General features: G+C 45.0%; 2 protein-coding genes and 1 long non-coding RNA gene across 3 annotated transcripts in view; 1 reads left to right on the forward strand and 2 right to left on the reverse strand.

Moving 5' to 3' along the window:
- Window positions 1–21760, forward strand: part of LOC139060773 (uncharacterized) — a 467390-nt gene that overhangs the window by 383734 nt on the left and 61896 nt on the right. The gene's annotated exons all lie outside the window — the stretch shown is intronic.
- On the reverse strand, window positions 991–6470 carry LOC139046791 (uncharacterized). Its single transcript, XR_011506931.1, has 5 exons — window positions 5990–6470; window positions 4777–4895; window positions 3567–3650; window positions 3405–3497; window positions 991–1256 (listed from the first exon to the last, which is right to left on the reverse strand). It is a non-coding gene; the product is annotated as an uncharacterized lncRNA (long non-coding RNA).
- Window positions 20490–21760, reverse strand: part of LOC139060771 (uncharacterized) — a 63706-nt gene continuing 62435 nt past the window's right edge. Inside the window, exon 5 of the mRNA XM_070539884.1 lies at window positions 20490–21311. Coding sequence (XP_070395985.1) covers window positions 21071–21311 — 241 coding nt within the window. The 3' untranslated portion in view covers window positions 20490–21070. The remainder of the gene's footprint in view (window positions 21312–21760) is intronic.

Raw genomic sequence — 21760 nt, forward strand, 5'->3', positions numbered from 1 at the left:
GTGTCACGTGATTTCATGGCGACACCGCCGCGCCTGAGGAGCTGGGTTGAGCTCTCGTAATATGCTTCGCATAAAACACAGCACGGGTAAAGGGCCTGAACACTTGCCGTTATTCATAAGCAAAGCAAAAATTTGCTTCATTTATTGCTAATAGCTACACAATTGTACCCAAAAACAGTATGCGTCTGTCACTTGCTATGCCATTCGTAAGTGGAGATCTGTACTCCCGCACTCCTCCTTGTTGTGCTTTGTGATAGCTAGATAATTTTTTGACTAGATATCATTGCAGTCGAAGGGATGTTACGGCTTGCGTAAGTTGCCAGCAAAACGCAGTTTTTTCTTTTCTCTTTTTTTTTTGCTTAGGCTGAGAGAGACACAGGGACACCCTTTCCTGTGGAAACTACACGAGGTGGATAGGTGAACTATTTCGAAGCGCAACCACGTGTAAAGACAATGTCCAAAAAGGACTGGCCGAGTGGCGTCCTCCGCGAGGGCTCACGTTTCTCCGGGCATGGTTGTCGGCTGCTTAATCCGACCGCGAAAAGAAGCGCGCAAGAAGGAAGAGGCGCAAGCAGAGAGAACCGCAAAAGAAGGAAATGACGCACTTCTGTTGTTTGGCGGCAGCCGACTCGGTGCACCATGCGGAGATTTGGCCTTTCTGGAACAAAACCCAAGGTGGCGCCTCCCCGTTGCTAGGCCGCACCGGGCTCGTCGGACCATGTAAAGAGCGGGGCCCACATGAAATTCTCTGAAAAAAAAAAGGAACGCTCAACTGAATGTGGTGTCAAAAGTTTACTTTCATTTAAATCACTTAAATCGTTGTATTTCAGCCAACGAAGGGCTACCATGATACTACTATACTGTATCCCTTGGGATTTCTGACGAAATGAAACTCCCCGTGCGGCACCTTTTGAGCAAATATGTAACGGTAATGTTCTCAAAAATACAGTTCAAAACACAATTTGAACGCCTGAGGAGGAGGCGCCGTTAACTTGTATAAATAATCTGAGTATAAATTGACAGTTCCACAGGCAGTATAAGGTTAACTTCAGAATGCAACATCTTTATTTGAAAATACAACATAGAATACACCAGAAGTACAGCAGGCCTTGCTGGCACATGACTAGATCTGAAAATTCAACAGAATGCTATCACTTGCATCATAACACAGGAATTTTTAAAATCATATCACCGTGTTTCAGCCATGCATGTCGTCAATAACTTCGTGTTAACTGTCCATGTAAAAACTTGTACTGCTGTCAGGAAGCAAGAAAACAAGGCAAATATTAGTATATGAGATTGAAGGAACAAAAACTGGACACTTGTGTTCAGATCCACATTGGACACTACATAAAAAAAGCTTTACACATCAATGTGCAGCATTAGAGCAGGTCAATAAAGACGTTGCCAATGCAATGTAGCCGATGCAAAGAACATACAAAGTATTGGCTATAGGTGAACCTAAAAAAGAAGACTGGACCACAAGGCCATGCATGCATGCAGCCCATCTATACCTGAGCAACGTTTCCTTAGTGTTAGCATTGACCACCACTGGCATCAAAAGACAACTTGTTGCTCTTACAAACATCAGACAAAGCTTAACCAGGAGATGTGCGAAGTGCTGGCTTGTGGGCCAAATGACAAAAGGCTGGAAGTGGTGATGCTTACAGCATAGTGAACTCTCAGTTTAGATCCTTTTGAAAATGCAAACGTGAACATTTTTTATTAAAATTACTACATGACACATTTTACTGTCTAGCTAACAATGTCAAGGATGGGATTCAAACTTCTTGAATGCACTACCTATTTAAAATAAATATTGAAAAAGGTCATTTGGGCACTGCTATGCAGAGTACTGCACAATTACGCTATCATCTAGAGGCTAGCAGTTAGAATAACTCAGTGACAAAGAAAGGCCGCCATAATTCACATTGCACGAATTTAAGAATTTTGAGCAGCTAAATAAAATACTTGTGCGCAATACTAAATGCCACTTGCATGAATGGATGTATTACCTCAGTAATTTTCAATAAAACAGTTATAGAAAGGCATGCAACTGTAATGCACAAAATGATGCATCTGTTCACCACCTCCTGGCAACAAGTGAACATTAATGCAAGGTGAAAATTGTTAACTAGACTTTGAATCAAATCACATTCTTTTTCTTCAGAAGAGCAAAGAAACACTTCAATCTGTTATTTATGAGCCCTCTAGGCACAACATTGCTGGGAAGCACAAGTTTCTGCATCAGCGCCAGGAATGGTACAAATGCATATGGATAATCGAGGTTCTTGATGTAGTAGGTTAAAATACAATAAATTACAGCTAGCTCCAGGCTGCCGTTCGAGACCCAAATTATTTCTTGCCTGCTGCCAGCATAAACACACGTTTGCTCGCTGCATGTGTAGACGTGGGGAGCTGCAATCTGGATATCACCACTGGGCAGTGGAGCCTACAAGGACACTTAGAGCCTATAAACATTCGCCTATCAAACATTAAATATGCACAGCATAATGTGAACTGACGAAGTAAAATTTATCAAAAACGTGCAGTACTGCAGATGCAGAGCACAACTCAACCCGAAAGAGCCCAACCATTCTACATCAAGGAAAATTAGAACTGGCTCACCTTTAGCTCTCATTAAAGCATGCAGGAAAAAGCAATGAAATGTTATTTTACCGAAAGTAATCAGTATAATACCAATTTTCGTTTGTTTGCTCAACTATATACAACTGAAATCTCACTAAAGGATACTACTGTTTAGCGCGTAATTATGCCCTGTTCCCACAAGATACGCATTAACGAGATTTCACCAGGTAAATTGGTGCAGCATCGCACACTTCATGAGCTGGCTGTGTGCACGTTCCGTCCGGCAGGATGTCTCTTACGGTTTTTGCTTACCTCACCTTTATTAACTTTGAAATGCAATAAATCACATTTAAATTAAATTGTTAAATATAAATTAACAATTTCGTCTAATTTCATTAATTTGCTCCTTCTCTACATTCTGTGCCTTCATGTGTTAATTATCGTGCAGTCTAGCTAAACGGAAGTAGTGAATAAAAAATAGCACCAAAATACTACCATACCTCAATTTAAGCGCATATAAAGTATGAGCAATGCCTCCGTCCTTAGTATTATTTCAGGGGAAGAAAATCTAAGGCGACAACATTAAATCGTGTAATGATGCTCCGCTCGACTCGCACCACTGACCAATACAAATGATAATGCTACAATATAAGTACTGAACAGGAACACAGATGTGAGTAAAAGTAATCACAAGGTGAATGCAGAGAGCTTTCTGGACGATATGTGAAAAGTTTACAAATGAGTGTAATATTTAGTATCGTTACATTTGAGATGTTTTCCTTATGAACTAGTAAATTATATTTCACATCACATACCTTGGCCGCATTCAGTATCGCGGATCTCTTTGTCCATGGCAACCACTGGGCTGTCAAGTGGGGGCTCTTGCACATGGGACTACGGTGCGGAGTCTGGAACAAACAAGTGAAAACAAAGCACCCAATAAAACCAATTCTTTCCTGTATGCGCTATGCATTTACCTTTAGAGCAGCCAGGTTGTGATTCTTGCACAGGCATTCAGGCCGATTCATTTTCTATGGAGGCACCAACTGGGACAGTCCTCACTAAAGCAAAAAAAAAGAAAAAGAATATATATAGATCCAACGCACTGTGGGAATCGATGCAAGCAAAGCTTTCTGTGCTGTTTGCGTTCAGTGGCAATATTTGGCGGTGATGTTGACGGCCTACGACAGTCGTGATGCGATGTTAAATGTTACCTTACGTGCACCACTTGTGTTTGCCTACGTAGTACACCAAACAGCGAGGCGTGTTTGCTCGAGGCATTGTTGTGCGCCATTGTTCGTATGCTGCAAGCAATTTAGCACTGCCATTCTTCACACGGGCGCATGGCATCGTGGCTGAAATGTTTATTTGCTCGACAGCCGCTTGCGTGTTGTCGTCTTGACGCTGCGTGTTGTCGTCTTGACGCTGCGGTACTGAGTGCAGCTTTGCGTCTGCACGCCTGCATCAGTTGTCATCATGTACAAACTTGCAGGGTGTTTATTTTTCAGAAATAGCAGAAACGTGCCGTTTCATTCTTAAACTAACATTTTTACAGTTTCTCCGCAACTGTTGCCATGTCTAGTAGCGACTCTTCTTTTATTTAGGCGACCCCAAATGAAGCATGCTTTCTGGTGGCGTCTTTCCATTCTTCCACATCATACTATGTATGCAAGGCGCCACGAGCGAATATCAACTATTATTCATCCGTTTGGTCAGGGCGTTGGCTTTACAAATTCTCTGTATTATCTTTCCATTGACTATCTCCCCTCTGGAACTTTGCACGTGAGTACAAAAGCGCTGCAGCTTCTACAATGCTTATACCGCAGGCTAACGCGTAATTACAGCGCTCCAGAGGTAATTGTGTCGATGGCCGAGGAGTTTCAGAGGACATCGTGACGACTAAAGAACTCCAGAGGGCATTGTGGCGACGCCCGCGCAGTTCTTGCTGGAAAGGGCTCACAGACGTCACTCCCGCGTCCCTACTATGTACAAGTACAATGTAATTTCTCGTACACTGCGTACATTATGTACATTACGTACTCAACCACTCCCCGACGCCGCGTGCAGGTCAGCGACAGCAGCAGCAGTGGAAAAGCCGAAGGAAGAGGCAAAAAAAGCTTCGCTTTAAAATATTTGATACACTAGGCAATCAAAAAAGCTTTGGCCAACATTCCACATTATACTAACCATATTGCACTGAGGAGACTAGATGTGCAAGCTTCCACAGTTTCATGTGACACTGAGGCCTCGAACAGCGGTGCCTGGCACATTGCATTGCACCTTTGCCTCGGCTGCATTTTTCGTTTCTGAAATTATAGACGCAACGAAACGACATCATTAGTGTTCACAAAGTAATGCAGAGCGCATTGCAGAGCTGTAGGCAAAAAAAAAAAAAGAAAGACGCGTACATAAGCAAAATTCGTGCGAAAGCTATACAACATGTATTCTCTGAAACAACGCTGTATATAATTATACATCATTGTGCGAAATTGGAATGCAAGTTGTAAGAGAAGGGGTGACGTTGCTGTAAAAAGAGAATTGTGTATTCTTCGCAGTTAGTCAATGCTAACCACCGATTCTTATGTTAAATTACTGGCCCGTTTGACTAAAAGAAAATAAAAAAAACACGCATTTTTACCCAAAAAGCGAAGCACTAATAGCGATAGCAAAGCATTAGACCACTACTCAAACTAAGGTACGTAGTTTTACCTGCCGTAACAGTAATCATTAGCTTACTAATAACCATGGTGTCACGCGAGCACAGGCATTAATGAACATATCTCATTTGACGACGCGAACAATCGCTATCAAGTTGACTTGAAGAACGCAGAGGGGAGCGAACGTTTGTTTTGTTGCTCCCTTAAACGCGTCTCCGAACTTTTGAGATTACGCGACCTCCAGCACTACTCGCACCGAAAGAAAGCAGAAATGCAACCACGAACCGCCTCGGCTTGCCCGACCTCTGCACACACCGCAGATTACCTCCAGGCCAGGGCGCGGGCAGTCACGCACCACCACAGCATGGCTAACGGAGGGTGCACGAGGCGAGTTGTGCAATACTGAACGATTTCTGTCAAGTACATCAGCCCAAAGCACGGCGTCAGTACAAGAAACGTATTGTTGAGGTCATTTAGTTGCCCTGACACAACTCATCACGCCGACAAGCTCAATATTTTAGAAAGGTCTAATCCAATATTTGCACAAAATGACAAAATGACAACATAGAATTTAGCTCAATGTAAATCGAAGAGCATAAAGAAGCAAACATATCAACAATAACCTTTTTCAGAAACACTGACGCGAAGCGAGAGCATGCATCATGTCAATTGTTGAATTGCGAACTATAAAGAATTCACGTACTATCCACCCAAAAATAATTTAAAGCAAAAGTTCTGCTTACCGAGATCACATATTTTTCCGTGTGCATTTGGGACGTGGTCACAATAGTCACACCTCGCCAGGTTGTCACTTTCCGACAGGCGCAGAATGGTGTATCGCTTGCACTCACAACCCGGCTCGTTGCAGCGACCGCGCAACACACCGAAAAGGTCTCTGCTGCACAAAGGCATGAGGGTGCAGCGGATGGCGCAAGTTCCCAGTAGAAGCGGTAATAACTACTGCAGGCTACAAGTGGTGGCAGCACACAATGGTGATCGGATGGTATCCAAACAAGTCAAATATAATGGCCGTCTCAGAACGACAGCAACGACAGGACGACAGCGCGCTAACCACTCCCGCCGGCTCCGAGCCTCCCGCTCCCGCTTAAAATCTTCCCAGCGTGCAACTCGAGCTATCTCGATTGGGCCGAGGAGGAGAGATGATAGCACCGTGGATGGCCGCGCTCCGGTGTGGCTGATGCCTGCTCGCTGCCGCCATGTTAGAAAAAGGCACTTAGAGGCACAAGCAAAAATGAAAAAAAATGAAAACAAGCAATGAATTACAGAAATAAATGTCAGAGGTGCCACTGATGTTATTGGTGTGATGGTGGAAGCATTTCGTGTTTGGACAGTGGTAAAGATTTCATTTCTCAGTTGGCGGCTTCACACATTTAACGCTCTTTTCATCTGTCTATGTCTCCTAAAGAAGACAACGGAGCGGACGGCGCTCGCTTGTATGTGAGTGTAGCGGCATCCTGTTCATTTCACTGAACGTTTGGCGCGTTTCGTGTCTGCTGTAACTTAAATTTGCGGTCGTTGTAATGCCAATCTTCGGCACAGCTTATAATGCCCAAAGAAAGTTGGCAGTGGAATCAGTTGCTACAAGTTTTTAAAACATCCTAAGTGCAATGCAGAATGGTTCGCCGACATGTAGGTTGTTTATTTCAAAGCAGTTACGCCGGTCGCGTAGCGCGTACCGCATCCCCAGCTCCCTCGCCGCGCGTTTATACTTCAGTACGCACGCTGCCTAGCTGGTACCGCGTGTCGGCATGGTTTTCTTAGGCACGCGCTTCTTGCACACTAACTATTAACCTCATCTTGAGCGCTTATGGTTGAATTAAGCATGGGAAATTTTTGGTTGACAGCATCAAGGCAGTGCAGGGAATGAAACGAACCCGGTTAAAGGCAGAAAATGTATGCAGACAACTGAAAGGTTCTGAGCAGGGACATTTTAGTAGACAAGTTGAATTATATTGATATGTGATAGAACCATCCAATGTTTTCAACAACCTTTTACTGAAAGACCCAACGCGTTCGTGTGCTTTTCTTCTGCTGTTCTTCCTCGCCTCGTACATGAATTTTGTTAAAACATATTCATTTTTTCTAAAGAAACTCGCCCGCTATTGTTTCTCGTGTTGAAATACCGATGTTCCATGCCTGTCTCATGGTGGCTAGAATGCGTGCGAGAGCAGGGGGCTTCCGTCACGTTCGACCACTGGGTTTCGGCAGGCAGTGCACGCCACATCATTCGATGACACAGTCTTCGTTGCTGATATTTCAAATAAGGCTGTGTGCCAAGTATGGAGGGTCGTCAAAGAACAGCGCGCAGATGAACTTGCAAGTGCGATCATGCTTGATTTATTTTTTGGTTTTAAATCGTGAAAAATGTAACTGCTTGGCTGACAGAAATAAGACCGAATACAGCCCGAACTGCCGAAGTCCTACGTTTGTAATAACCAGATCATAAATGCAGAGCACGAACACATTAGGATACATTTATCAGCAAACGTCCAATCCATGATGTAGGTCTCCTCACTGATGCGCTGCAGTGTTCTTTAGAGGTTAAAATCTAAAGGTTACAAGGCGCTTTGCGCTGAATTAACCTTTAAATCCGTCAATTTTGACTCTTGTAACCTATAGATATATATATATACGTAACAACATTTAATTAAAACATCAACATATTTCGCATGTAACCTTTATTTTATAAGTTACTCGTGATTACAGGTTACCATAAAAGGTACCGTGCTAAGAGTGTAGGCTAAGCACCCACTTTTTGTTTATTGCCTAACTTTGATGCATAACACTTTACCAAAGCAACAATTACAGTAATACCACACGAAGTGCAGTGTATATGTGGTAACGGCGTATTCAACTAGTATCGTGTCGGTTTTGTATAATTAAAATTTGCGCAATGCCGCCAGCAGCTCTACTCTTGAGAGTCATTCAGGAATTCCACTGCCGCTTTATGGATTGCGACAAACCAATGCTTGCTCTCCCGAAAATGAAATCTTGGAGGCCGCGCCTTCTTTTGAACGTGTTTTATTTTTGGGATCTATTAAAGAGAATAATAAAGAAAAAAATTCCACTTGACCCGTATGGCGTTCGGTACTTCAGCATAGAAAATGAGGATGGGGTACCTTTAGTGTGATTATGCTCATGGGCCTCCACTGTATTTGGTGCTCCAGAATAAATGGCCTTCTAAAAGCCCACGCTTGCAAAATATGAATGTATCTGAACCATATTAATATGTTGTACCGGCAGTACAATACAAAAAATGGCAAAGGAAAATGGTTTTTATGAAGGCTTTCTTGAAAAATTTGGTGATGGTAGAATAAAAGCCACATCTGAAAACACATGTAGACCCGACTTGGAGCATCGTAGACATGAGTACATGTCCGATTTTGCGAAAACTTAATTCCAAAAGTGCCACATGCCCGATGAGTTTCGGTGGTTCGCGGGATACGCCTTCTGTTGGGGCGTTCCGTCACAGACATAAATGACACCGATCTTCGAGGGCTTATGCGCTCCGCGTTGCGCAACACAGCGAGGTAAGCAGTCACTGATCTGATAAGGCTGATAAGGAGTGATGAGAAGTTTTATGAGTCTCAGCACGGTTGATAATGATTCGACGTAGATGGATAACGTGCTAAAGAGTGATAAGGGCTTATATTAGTCGGAACAATTCTCATAAGAGTAATAGCACCGATAACGATTAAAATATTTGAACGAGTCCGATAAGGTTAATAAGGTCCGATAAGAGTTGATAACGACTGAATCGATTGCGATAAAGTTGATACCGACCGATAAGGGTTGATAAGTGTTTGATCGAGTCCGATAAGGCTGACCACAACCGATAAAGGTTGATAATGGTCGGACCTTGTTTGATATGGTTGATAACAACCTATATGGACTGATAAGGGTTTATACTGGTCGGATCAAGCTTGATAGGGTAGATAATGACATTGGGCTGTGTGGAGATGAGCAAGGGGCACAATGCTTACGCATACTTACACAAGTCCAGTGGAGTTTCTGCCGCAATTTTTTTATTCTTAATCTGAGATTGACGACAGCAATCTCCAAAACGCTTACAAGAAAACAGCAGCTTGGCCGATTACTCTAGAAAAAATTCATGAATGTTGCTCATATATTCAAGTCTCCGTTGTTCGAATAAACGCGCTGCTTTTTTATAATACTTAAATATTTCTTAACCATAGCAATGTACTTTACTTTCCATCCTTCATTGCGTATCGACGATATAGAAACTTGGTGTGTGCTCAATCAGATACGAAAGCATTTTCTTTTCACTTTACAAAAGAAAGTGTTTCAAGAACCTGACGAAAGCGCAGCTTTCGCGGTTTCGCTTGCATGACTTCATTATCTGGCAGGCACGTGCATCAAGTGGCGCTTTTCGACACCAGAACACTGGTACCTAGTGACACCGGTTATTGTTCTAATAATTTACTTCATTTGTACTTCTCCTCATACGACAGTTCTGAGAGGGCTTTTGCAAAAAACCATGGAGCAGACCTTTTGTTCTCGCTCGATAGCTACGCTTTTGCCTGTACGTAAATTCTCTCAGATGGTTCTCCTGAAGAAACGTCCTTAAGGTCGTGCTAACTCGATAAAATTATAGCCAGTAAAGTGTGCTCGTCCCCCTCCATTAGGCCTTCGGGCCTTTCCTGTTAGAAACGAGCAGCGACAAGTAATTAACAACAATAATCGGAGTGCGCCTCATTCAATATATGTATCGCGCCCTCCCATGCAAGTGGCATGTACCGCGCGACATTATACCTCGAACTTAGGCTCTCATTAATTGAACGGCATGGCGGGACGCCATGTGGCACCGTACTATAGAAAAGCCACGCGCTCGGATTATCGCGCCTTGCAAACTACCCTTAACACGGGCAGCGCAGAGCAGAAGGCGTTGTCTGTAATTCTATGCCTGAGCGAATACAATTGATCAAGCTCCATTATCTTTCGATGGCGGCATCCACATCACCCTTAATGAAGAATGACGGCATCGTGACATGGTCCAAAAAGCAGACGGAGTGCCTAGTTCACATCGTTCGCTCCTTCTGTTGTCTTCAGCTCTTAAGCTGCGCGCACTGTCGGCACAAAATGACTGAAGATTCTAAGTGCACAAAGGTAACTAAATTAGTCCGCCGCGCTGATATGTTCTCGGGGATACTGAAAGCGTGGGTTCGCTGGTGGCTCTTAGGAACGCAGACTCTTCAACCTGCATTGTAAGAGATGCTCTTGCGCTGCGCTGTCGAAATGTCCCCTCCAGCTAGAAGGTTCTTAATTCTTTCGCAATATTTCGGGTTTGCGTAACTTTCCTGTACTTACTTTTTTTCTTTATTCGTTTTCTCCTTACTGCTTTACTTTTATATGCTATACGTGCCTCAGGTGAGCCGCTGGACAGTAAGCAAGAACTGTCGACTCTCGAGGCAATTTACGACACTCAAGAACCATTCAATTTTCGGGCCCCTTCACAAGATTCTTCTTAGCAACAGATTCCCAGATGAGCGGAAACTTTTCCAGTCAGATTCTTTAGCTGTGCATGAAACTGCGATGCTAAAAACAGAAACGTCAAATCGTAGTTGGTTGCGTACTGCAAAAATATCATAACAAAGAAGTTTAAACTGGTCCTTCTCTTTGTGAATTGCGTTTCATTTGTTTATCTTACTCACTAACCTGCGAAACAACGATTAGTGTCTGACTATGTTTGCGTGTGCCATGTTCTGCTACGCGTTTGATTAGCAAGCAGTAAGGCTCAGAGGAGTAGTCAATGTATACCGCAGCCACGAGATTCCGCTGGTAATGCACCCCTATCCATACATTATTTCGTATATCCCCCGATATTTATTTCTCGTACTTAAAAATAATAAATTCGAATTCTCAGAAAAAGAATTCGAAGTTTAAGAGAAATTTGCGAGACCCTCGTTCTCTCATTCTCTCGTTACTTTCCCATTACTTTTTATTTCCTATATGCTTTCAGGGCTGAATATTCTGTTACACATTCTTTTAGTCTCTTATGGTCAGTTTTCTTTGTATTAAATTTAATTTTTTTCCTAATACCACGCGATTATTGCTCATTCTATAAAGTGGGTTAGAGCAATTTATTTATCATCTCTGTCAAAATAATTAAGAAAGAGAAATAATTTAACGATACAAAAACAGATCCACCGATCTGTGATTTAGCCACGACGACGTTTGGGATGCCATCTGCAATTATCTGTGTTAAGCAAAAAGTATTGCATGCTTAATTCTTTTCATTTTTAGTATTCCCCTTTTTCTTTACTGTAATTATTTATTATTCACTTTGTATCTGAATCAGTTATTATTTAATTTCACAATTTCCAGTTACTAATTTCTCTTCAAATTATTTCTCTGAATTTTTCACACTTTACTTCCTTGAACCTTGGTACCACTCGATACACGGCCAATCCTCAAACGTGGGTTGCACATTTTTACTGAAGAACAATCAACTCACTTTGGGCCCAACCTCACAAAGGCCGAGAAGAAAACCATCCAAGTCGAAATTCTGCGCCATGTGTGCCTGTTCGACATCACGACAAGTTAGGAGAAGCAATACCCCGACAGGATATCATTTCTACCTTAATATTTCTCGATTTCGGCTGTTGAGAATAGAAATGTGCGGTTCCAACTAAGCCGATAGTCTCTCATGAGTGTACCAAGAGACGCGAATCGACTCAATACTCTTTCTCACGACGCTTTACTCAAGTGGGGCATTGCAGTTTGATAACTCGGGCAAAGACGAAGACCAAGATTAAGCCACACGTTGCCCCAAATGCGGTTGTGGCATAAGCCACCGGTCTTAAGCAACTCCCATAGATATTTCGTGTCGCTAATGACAGGAGATGAAGTCACGCGCGAATATACAGGACCACTGCATAAGATGACTAGTCGTCGTCTTGTCGCACAGGCAGCGCCTACCCCGAGCCCGCATGACGTCAGCTAGAGACGCTGGTGGCTTATCTGACCATTTTGCCCTTTATTTTCCCAAGCAAGAGTGTTACAGTCGTTGCACAAGGTCACTTTAATTTCAATAGCACCTTAGTCACTTTCTGGTGTGATGACCGTATCAGCCGGCATTCCAATATCGTTAGGAGGGAGGCACAGCGCTTTGTAGTGAGGCCTTTTCTGATTTTCTCTCCTTCCTGCATTCCCTCGCTCAATAAGCTCCCGTAAAGGTGAATTTTGGGAACAGCACACAGCACATTGTTCTCAGACAGTTCACGGCACTTATTATTTGTGCATTGTTCATTGTTTTACTGGCATCAGCGTTGTTTATTTTGCAGAAAGGTTTAGTTGCGTCGGCCGTCGGAGTTACCCCGACTTTGTGCTGAGCGAGAGGTCCCTGACATCCTACTTTCTGCCCACCGCATTTGAAGCGTGCGCAATACCTGGAACCCTAATAAGCACTTAAGCGAAGCCATAACAGTAGCAAAACAAGGAATGTCGGGAATGTCTCTGGAGCCATCGTTTCCACAAGGAAACTTGCCTTCTTCCCTGACACCTCGGTGTGAACTTCTCTATAGTTCTGTCTATTTAAGCCAGGCCACTTCTGTCACGAACTACCATAAACATTTCCGACGATAGGCAGAGCTAGCGAGGCGTCCACTTCTACGCTCCCCTTCAAGGGATGCTTGGAAAACTTCACATCCCGTTCTTTATTTGATAAAGCGCTGCGACAACGACGAACACTCCCCAGCATCAACACAATCCATAGCCGCGTGTGGCAAATAGAAACTATCCGTTTCCATCACATGGCAGGGTCACGCGCTTAAATACTTTTCCCAATTATTCTCATTTTTATATATATTTTAATGTGCTTAGCGTTCTTTCTTAACTAACCGCGATTTCTTGGGGCGTTCTAACCGTTTTCGTAGGCCGAGCCCGAAGATGGTGCAGTCTAACAAAGCTGAAAAAACCACACGGTGCTACCAGTGGTACCGCGGCGGTAAGGGGAGCGGTTTAGAATTTTCTCCTCGTGACCGACGGAGTCGTAACGCTGCGGTCGCAGACGCTGCACGGAGTTCCGAACAGCGCCTTGAGGAAGTGACGCTCGAAGTACCGGTTGGCTCCCGCTTGCAAGCGAGTGGTTGAGTTCAGCGGGGAGAGCGCCACCCAGAACACACACTGTAACATAGTGCCACGAATATGTCTCCCAATGCGTGCTGAGCACATTTTTGGATATAAATTGGGGTTGGTTCTTCAAGAAAGAGGAAATAAGCTTTATTAAAAAGAATGGTACGGCACTTTTGGCTGTGAACCCCGATTGGGGTACTTTTTTTTTACTAAACGTAAAGATAATCACCTAACTATTGCTTCTAACTTTTATTTTTTCCTACTTGCTCGAAGAGGACGGGATTCCCCGGGCTGCACAGGACCATGTGCAATATACTCTAAAAGAGAGCATGGTCTTCGGACTGGTGGCGTATGAAGTAGCGAGGACCAGTCGGGGACCGAATACGTGTCATTCGAAAATGCCATGCCGAAAATGGTTTAATCACGGGAGTTCCAAAAGAGCTAGTCAGAACTAAAGAAATTCCTTGAACATATCCTTCCAACTTTCCTAAATGGTGGACAAGTTTGGTGCAGCACGGATAATTGGTGGATGTAGAAGTACGGGCGGCTGACTATATGCTCATATAGTGTGCACATCCATTACATAGGCGATCTTCAACTGCTGTGTTTTCACAAGATCCCAGGTTCTGTTCCTTCGTACATTCCGACGGAGGCGGAATGAGAAAGCTTCTGTGTACTTGGACTTATCTGCGTTAATTAACCCCGGGAAGTCTAAATCGATATAGAACCCTCCACTACGACGTGCTGATTTGGGACGTTATACCACATTATCCAAAATTTTCAAACTCCTGTTCGCAGTAATGGAGCCATCTTTAAAATGAATGTTGTTGCCGCCAATAAGAGGACAGTACTTTAATTCTGTTCAATTCTTTAATTATCAAATGATAAACATGCAGCTCGTTATAATCTGGTGGCAGTATACCAATTTTCCGCCATTTCAATTCATTCTTTTTTTTTAAGTGCTCTTTCGTGGCGCGACAAACATAATATATAACTTTCATGGTGAATCTGTTGGGGTCCAGACAGGTCGAATGGCGTATGGTATCCGTATGCTTCTGCCGATAAAACCATAGCTGACAATCACCAATCTTTCTGCAAAAAGGTCAGAGAAGCATCGATTATCCAGTGGAATGCCAGAGGAGTCAGATGTGAGATGACTTACTTTCGACAGTATATTTATACTAACTGCTTCCCAACCATCGTAATCTGTGAACCGAAATTATCAAACCCAATATGGCTGTCCGGTTACGAATGCGTTATGTCCTCAACCTACAGCGAAAGCAGCAAGGTCGTTGTGTTTATTCATTGGGAATTTACCTACGTCGTTCAGCATGCGCCACCTTATGATTAGAATCAGTATGGTTGCCTTACTGATAAAAAAAGCTAGCCTTTACACTGGTGGGTCCCTACTTAACACCATCAACCCAGTTTACTAGCAAGAGACTGGAAGACATCTTGACGTCAACCCCTGGTTCATGGATTATCACAGGAGACTTTAGCGCCCACCGCCCTATCTGAGGAAGCTCCAAAATTAACGGAATGGGCCGTCGACTGGCTTCATTTGCATCCAATCATGGACTATCCGTGCCTAATGATGGTATCCCTATCTTTCTACGAGGCACATCGTACAACAGTTGCTTAGACATAGCTACTTTGCTCGCTTTGCTACTCATGAGAAGTGGTTCTTAGACATTGACACGCACGGGAGTAATCATATCCCCAGTTGCCTAAAAGTCAGAGGTTTGGCCAGCTGTCATTCCCCAAACATAATCCGGCGAATTGACTGGTCTGCATTCGAAACCAGCATAGAAGAAGCTCGTCGCAAAGGCCTCCCTTCTGGCCTTCAGCAAGCCATCAAGGAAGCAACGCAGAATGCGGTGTGCATGGTGACATGTGCTCTCCGATGTTCTCATAATCCGACGTGAAGTTGCAGCGACTCCGAGCGATTCGTCGGCGTGCGGAGCGAAGGTGCCAGCGCACAAAGTCCATTCATGACCTAAGAATAAGCAGTCGCACGCGAAAGAAGGTCCAACGTCGAATAGACAAACTGGAGTCTCAGCGGTGGGCAAAATTTTGTGAATCCCTACACCCCTGAAAACCTCTCATACATGGAGAACCGTGTGAAGCCTACGTGTATTTCTCGAACAACGCGTGCCATTCAGAGCCCCGGCGCTTTTCCAACATCCAGAGGACATCGAGGTAGCGGAAGATTTCTGCAAAAAAATTACAGGTCAATCAACATGCACAGGCTCCTTTCGTACGGATAGCATCATGCCGCATTCACGGGGTTCACACATGAACTTGCCTTTCTCCACCGAGGAGCTCGACGTGGCTCTTCTTTTGTGTAATCGGTCGTCGTCGCTTGGGCCAGACGACATAGTCTACCGCATCTTGTACTAAGTGGGTGTGCGAGCACGATATGCGTTGCTGGATATATTCAATGAGTTCTGGTGGCATGGAAACGTTCTTCAATAATGAAAGATCAAAGGTTTGGCCAGCTGTCATTCCCCAAACCCATTCCGGTGAATCGACTGGTCTGCATTCGAAACCACCATAGAAGAATCTTGTAGCAAGGGCCTCCTTTCTGGCCTTCAGTAAGCCATCAAGGAAGCAACGCAGAATGTGATATGCACCCTGACATGCTCTCGATGTTCACCCTGGCATGCGTCTGGTGCCACTCCTCAAACCTGGCAAGTCACCACTAGACCTCACGTCATACCGCCCAATCGCGCTGGCTTGTTGCGTAGGGAAGGTGAAGGAACGCATGATCTTTGCCAGGTTGTAGTGGTACCTGGAACGTTACAAAGTTTATCCAAACGCTGTGACCTGTTTTCGACGTCTCCGCTGCTCCATTGATAATGCAATCGATCTGGTCACTTACGTTCAAGATCAAAAAAGGTGTAAACGGTTATCTGTGGCTATGTTTCTGGACATAAAATAAGCTTATGACAATGTTGCTCATGACGCCATACTTGATACTCTTGAATCGGTTGACCTTGATGGCCGAGTGTACCGGTGGACCCTCAGCTACTTACACATGAGGTCCTTTTTGTGCACACTGATGATGGTCCGACCTCTGAACACGACACACACCGTAGTGTTCCCCAAGGTGGCGTTTTGAACCCCTCACCAATCAACTTTTTTCTTGTCGGTCTCGTGGGTCACATAGCGAGGTGTATAAGCACACCTTGGGTCATCAAAATATCAATGTATGTCGACAATATCTGCGTGTGGACGTCAGGTGCAATACGTTCTCAAGTACGCGCTAGGCTTCAGAAACCAGTGGCTTCAATGTCGGCGTACCTTAGCGTTCGAGGCCTCCAGATTTCACCTGAGAAATGAACGCTGGTCGCGTTTACGAGGACGCTAATGATGTCCTAAGCCATATCTATCAACGGGCAAAACCTCCGTTACACCAGGACGCACATATTCTTAGGGGTGTTCATTGATCTAGACCTCAACTGGAGTCCACATGTGGCCGACCGGAAGAAACGTCTTATTTCACATGTTTTCAAATTTCTTCAGAAGAACTTCAGTTTGGCCTAGTTGATGTTTACTGCATATCATACTGACCGCAAATAAAGACGGGGGCAGCGGAATAGAACACAAAGACGACATGTTTCTGTGTTCTCTTTTGCTGTCCCCTTCTTTATTTGTGGTCAATATGATATGCATTGAGATTTCTTGGAGAAAAAACGGGGAGTATATCAGTGCACGCGATGTTACAACTCTACAGGGCGCTGTTTACAGCTTACATGTACTGATCAATACCTGCAGAAGCAACATCCGCAAAATCAAGAGTGCTCAAGCGCAGGCACTCAGGGTTTATCTTGGACTGCCGCGCTGCGCATTGACATCAGAAACAATTGCGATATAGCTCAAGATTACCCAGTCACAACTCATATCACATTGGAAGTTCTCAGAGAACGCATCAGGCACATTTCCCGCGCCCCTTTACACCACCGTGCCGCACTGCCGGAAGACAGGCCAGTGCCTCCTTTAGCCAGGAGATATCGGCGTACTATGACTGCCTCCTTCGAGATTATACACCTTCCAAGCGGCTGCTATCAACCCCTTGGTGTTTGGCTCGCCCACAGCTTGACTCTCGGTACCAGGGATTCGAACGAAGGCACAACTTTCGTCGCCATCTCTCAAGTAGCTATATCTACTCATGTTGCACGAAACATACAAGAAGCATCTTCACATTTACACCAATGGCTCATTATTTTTTACGGATCTACAGGAGCTGTGATCTTCCCCGAAAAAGCCGTGACCATTCAGCATAACACTTCTCACCGGACAACCTCGGCTGCTGCGGAGCTTGCTGAACTTCACAGCGCACTTCACATGATTCATGAATTTATACCACGAAGATGGAGCATATTTACAGATTCGAAGGTAGCCCTGCATTGTCTGCTATCCGCAACTACGTCGTGGACCACAAGACCAACTTGTGCTGGAAATAAGGCAGTTACATCACCACTAGCAGAAAAAGGACATGACATCACTTTTCAGTGGCTCCCAGGCCACTGTGGCATCATGGACAACTAACATACCGATGAAGCTGCTAGGGGGGCTCACAAAAATGCTCGAAAGGAACCCATCCCGCTATCAAGAACCGGTGTAGCAACAATGCTTCGCAAACTCGCGCGTGATGCCGCATGATCCATGTGGAACACGCCAGGTTTCCGACATACTCGACTGCACCGCCTGGAGCCATCCCTCTGACTGCGCATTTGATCTGGACTGTGTGTGCGTGTGCGTGTGCGTGCGTGCGCGTGCGTGCGTGCGTGTGTGCGTGCGTGCGCGCGTGCGTGCGCGCGTGCGTGCGTGCGTGTGTGTGTGTGTGTGTGTGTGTGTGTGTGTGTGTGTGTGTGTGTGTGTGTGTGTGTGCGCGCGTGTGTGTGTGTGTGTGTGTGCGCGTGTGTGTGTGCGTGTGTGTGTGTGTGTTTGTGTATGTCATTTATCTCGCACCTCATTTATCAATCTTTCTCTCTGTCTGTGAAAAATGGCGCGCACTCATTCTACCCTGCTTGAGCTCTAAAATCGAGCCTACTTGCACAAAACAAACGTTACGATGCTTCATACTTGCCTTATGTACTAAGAACGAGATGGATGTAGACGCCTCTATTTGATATTTAAAGAATAGCTGTGCACATTTTTGTCACATCCGGTATGCATCTTCGCGTTCGTGAAGCAAACAATTGTTCACAAAGGGCAAAAGGGTTGCAAAAAAATGGCTGTGGCTTAGGTAAGGTTAAGCGCAGGATGCGAAGCATACTAGCCTTTATTTTAGTTGTTGAACCACTGTTTAGCCTGGTGAACTGCTGTTGCTTGGCTATATTTGGTTCGGCTAGACGAAGAAACAACTCATGCATTACTGCTTCGCCTTCAAGAGTGGAACGCGACAGCGTTCCCGTCGACCCGCCAAGGGGTGTAAGACAATGGGCTACAGGGCAGCGACTACGCGCCCCGCATTGGACGCGGTGAGCGTCGAGCAAAGCAGCGTTCGGCGCGGCAACGAAATGTGCGCCTGAGCAAGAGACGCACGCCTTAGAAACAGCTCGTTTCTAAGGCAACACCGCATTCACTAGAGGCGCTTTTGTACCGCTTTGAAGCATCGTACTCGTGGCTCAGTGGTAGCGTCTCCGTCCCACACTCCGGAGACCCTGGTTCGATTCCCACCCAGCCCGTCTTGCAAGAGTTGAGCCAAAGCCACTTCTCCTCTGTCGTGACGTCACGGTGTCACGTGGTTTCAAGGCGACACCGCCGCGCCTGAGGAGCTGGGTTGAGCTCTCGTAATATGCTTCGCATAAAAAACTCTATTAAAGGAAATGTCGCCGCAATAACGCTGTGCTTTTAATAAGCGCGCGCAAAGGTTACCGCGTTTTTCTTCGCCATTAGCATTGACAACAAGTGTTTTTTATAAGGTAGCGGTTACTGAGGGTAAATGGTTTACTTACCTGCAAGTTGTTTGATAAACACACGGACCAGATTTCCGCACATTTTTTTTTTTAACTTTGTGCGGCAGGCGGCTTCACAATTGCGTGTAGTTGATGCAGAACTGCAAACTAACATTTACATAAAGACATACTATGAAAATAAAGACATTGAAAGCTTAATAAAATGTCCTAAAAGGCTCTAACAACAAAGCATTTAACACTAAAGCGTCATACTGCCTAGAACATTCACTCAGTTTAGGCAAGGAGTGTAGCTGCAGCCTGCCGAGTAAGGAAATCAAAACGAAGAATGATTTACTTGAGGTATATATACTTTCTTCGTCCTATTATATAAACAATGTCTGCCCAAATTATTTCTTTCCCTTGGACTGGACATCGGGAGAGCCAAGACGATAATGCCGGCTTGTAACTGAGAAAATACCGGCTTATTAGTGAAGCCGCGTCTCCAGGATGTGCGGCCCTACTTCAATCATACATATGCCCTCCCGAGCGCACAGACAAGCCTGCCGCACTCTTTGTTTTAGGGTTATGAAGATTGCCGAGCTGATTGTGCAGCATAATAAAAAAAGATATCTAGCACTCCATGCAAGCATGTACAATGTCAGTGTTTGAAACAGCGCAAACACTTTAAAGTTCTTCGCATCAGTAAGCATTTGTATATTTTCATACAATGACCATTTTTGTATTATTAATTTTTTGCGACAGCGCACTGGCGGCGAGGAAGCAGCCGCCAATGGCCATTAAAGTAAACCACATCTCTTGACCGCATGCACACAGTGTTGAATGTTTGAGTGTCACTAAATACACAGACAACGGTAACGTTCCCTCTTCGTTGTTTCTTCGTGCGCAAAAGCTGCAGTCTGCATAACGTAACGACCGCCTCAGTTTGCTTCCTTTCACCGCACAATTATCTATTGGAGGAACAGTTCATTGTCAAGACGACACTCCACCACGGCCACGGTCATCATCGGTAGGACGCTGACCGCATCCGTGGACGCTTGTTGCTCGTTGAGTCCACTTCGGTGTCTAACCACTGAGGCCAAAGCAACACAATCCACATCCTGTGGTTGCAGTGAGCACAATGGCTACTGTCGTGCGCTAAAGAGAGCAGATTAATGGGTCCGTAACTGTCGGCAAGTCAATGCCCAGATATTGTGGTAAAGATCAGATTTAAAAGAACGACACTGGACCCCGAATGAATCGCAAGTTCCGAGACCTGGCCAATGAGCAATGACTTACCATTGCGATTCCTTTCGCGCCCTTTGCCGCAAGGTTAAATCTGCTATTGACCATGGTGCACGGGCAAGTCTAAATGAAGTACGCTTCAAACACCATAAATGTCTCTCGCTCGCACCTGTCTGTTCAGCACCTGCCGCTATAATCGTCGCACTTTGCGTCCTCTCTCCGCACTGAACACGAAGAGGGTGCTGGTGACCGCTGGAGCACGCTGGCGAAGTCATATTTGTCGGCAACGCGATGGCTACACCTCACTGAATGCTTCTTGCTCACAGCCTCCAATTCAGTAGCAAGACCACTGCTTTACAGGTTCCCGTTCTCTCGATGCTATATAGTAGAATAAGATGGCATCTGTCTTCTGAAGAAGAAAATGCAGCAGTTCACAAACAGTCTGAGCGTCGCAGATGCAATGCCCACCGTTGAACGCTATTTTCTTCTTGGGGACTAACCCACCACTGCGGACCAGCCGCAAAACATCACTTCCTCTAGCCACACAGTGTTCTAAGACTATGGCTACTGCCGTCTAGAAAATACAAAATAGCATGCGATAACAGCCAAAGCAGCCCTCAATGTAAGGGCGACCCTTGCGGAACAACTACTGCAAGTGGGCTCGTCGATTCGGTAACCGGCGCAGTGTGTCGACACGAGGTAGCCGCCAGCCTTGACGATAATGTCTTCAGCAAGCTCGGCCGCTTCCACGTCGCAACGCCGGAGCACAGCCGTCTTGGCACAGTTCTTGTAGCCATCCATCTGGCTGCACGAGTAAAGGTGAAATCACGAGGGTCAGGGACAAGGACGGACGTTCACGAAAACTATTGTTGCGAATTGTTAAAACTGTGTCCCAAGCGTGAAAATTGGTGGTAGCAGGTTTCCTTCAGTTGTTAAAAATCGCTAGAAGTCTTAACTATAGACTCTTGCCCCCCGTAGGCAAGGCCCGCAGGCTCCCCTCATCATTATTGAAGCTTTAATATCAGCTTCAGTTCGAAGTAAATGCCATCAGCATAATCGTTCGAGACAGGTGTTTACAGGAACATGGAGGCTCGAAGTAATCAGCAGTGATCCAACAGGAAAGAAATGTGGCTGGAGCCATCGTTTTGACAAGAGAACCTGCCCAAGTCCCCTTGTCAGAACTTTGGCACTAGCCACATCGCGTGTTCGATCACTGTTGATAAGTATAATCATTAAATGTAAAATATTGGTATC

This window comes from Dermacentor albipictus, chromosome 6 (assembly GCF_038994185.2).
Source record: "Dermacentor albipictus isolate Rhodes 1998 colony chromosome 6, USDA_Dalb.pri_finalv2, whole genome shotgun sequence".
Classification (NCBI taxonomy): domain Eukaryota; kingdom Metazoa; phylum Arthropoda; class Arachnida; order Ixodida; family Ixodidae; genus Dermacentor; species Dermacentor albipictus.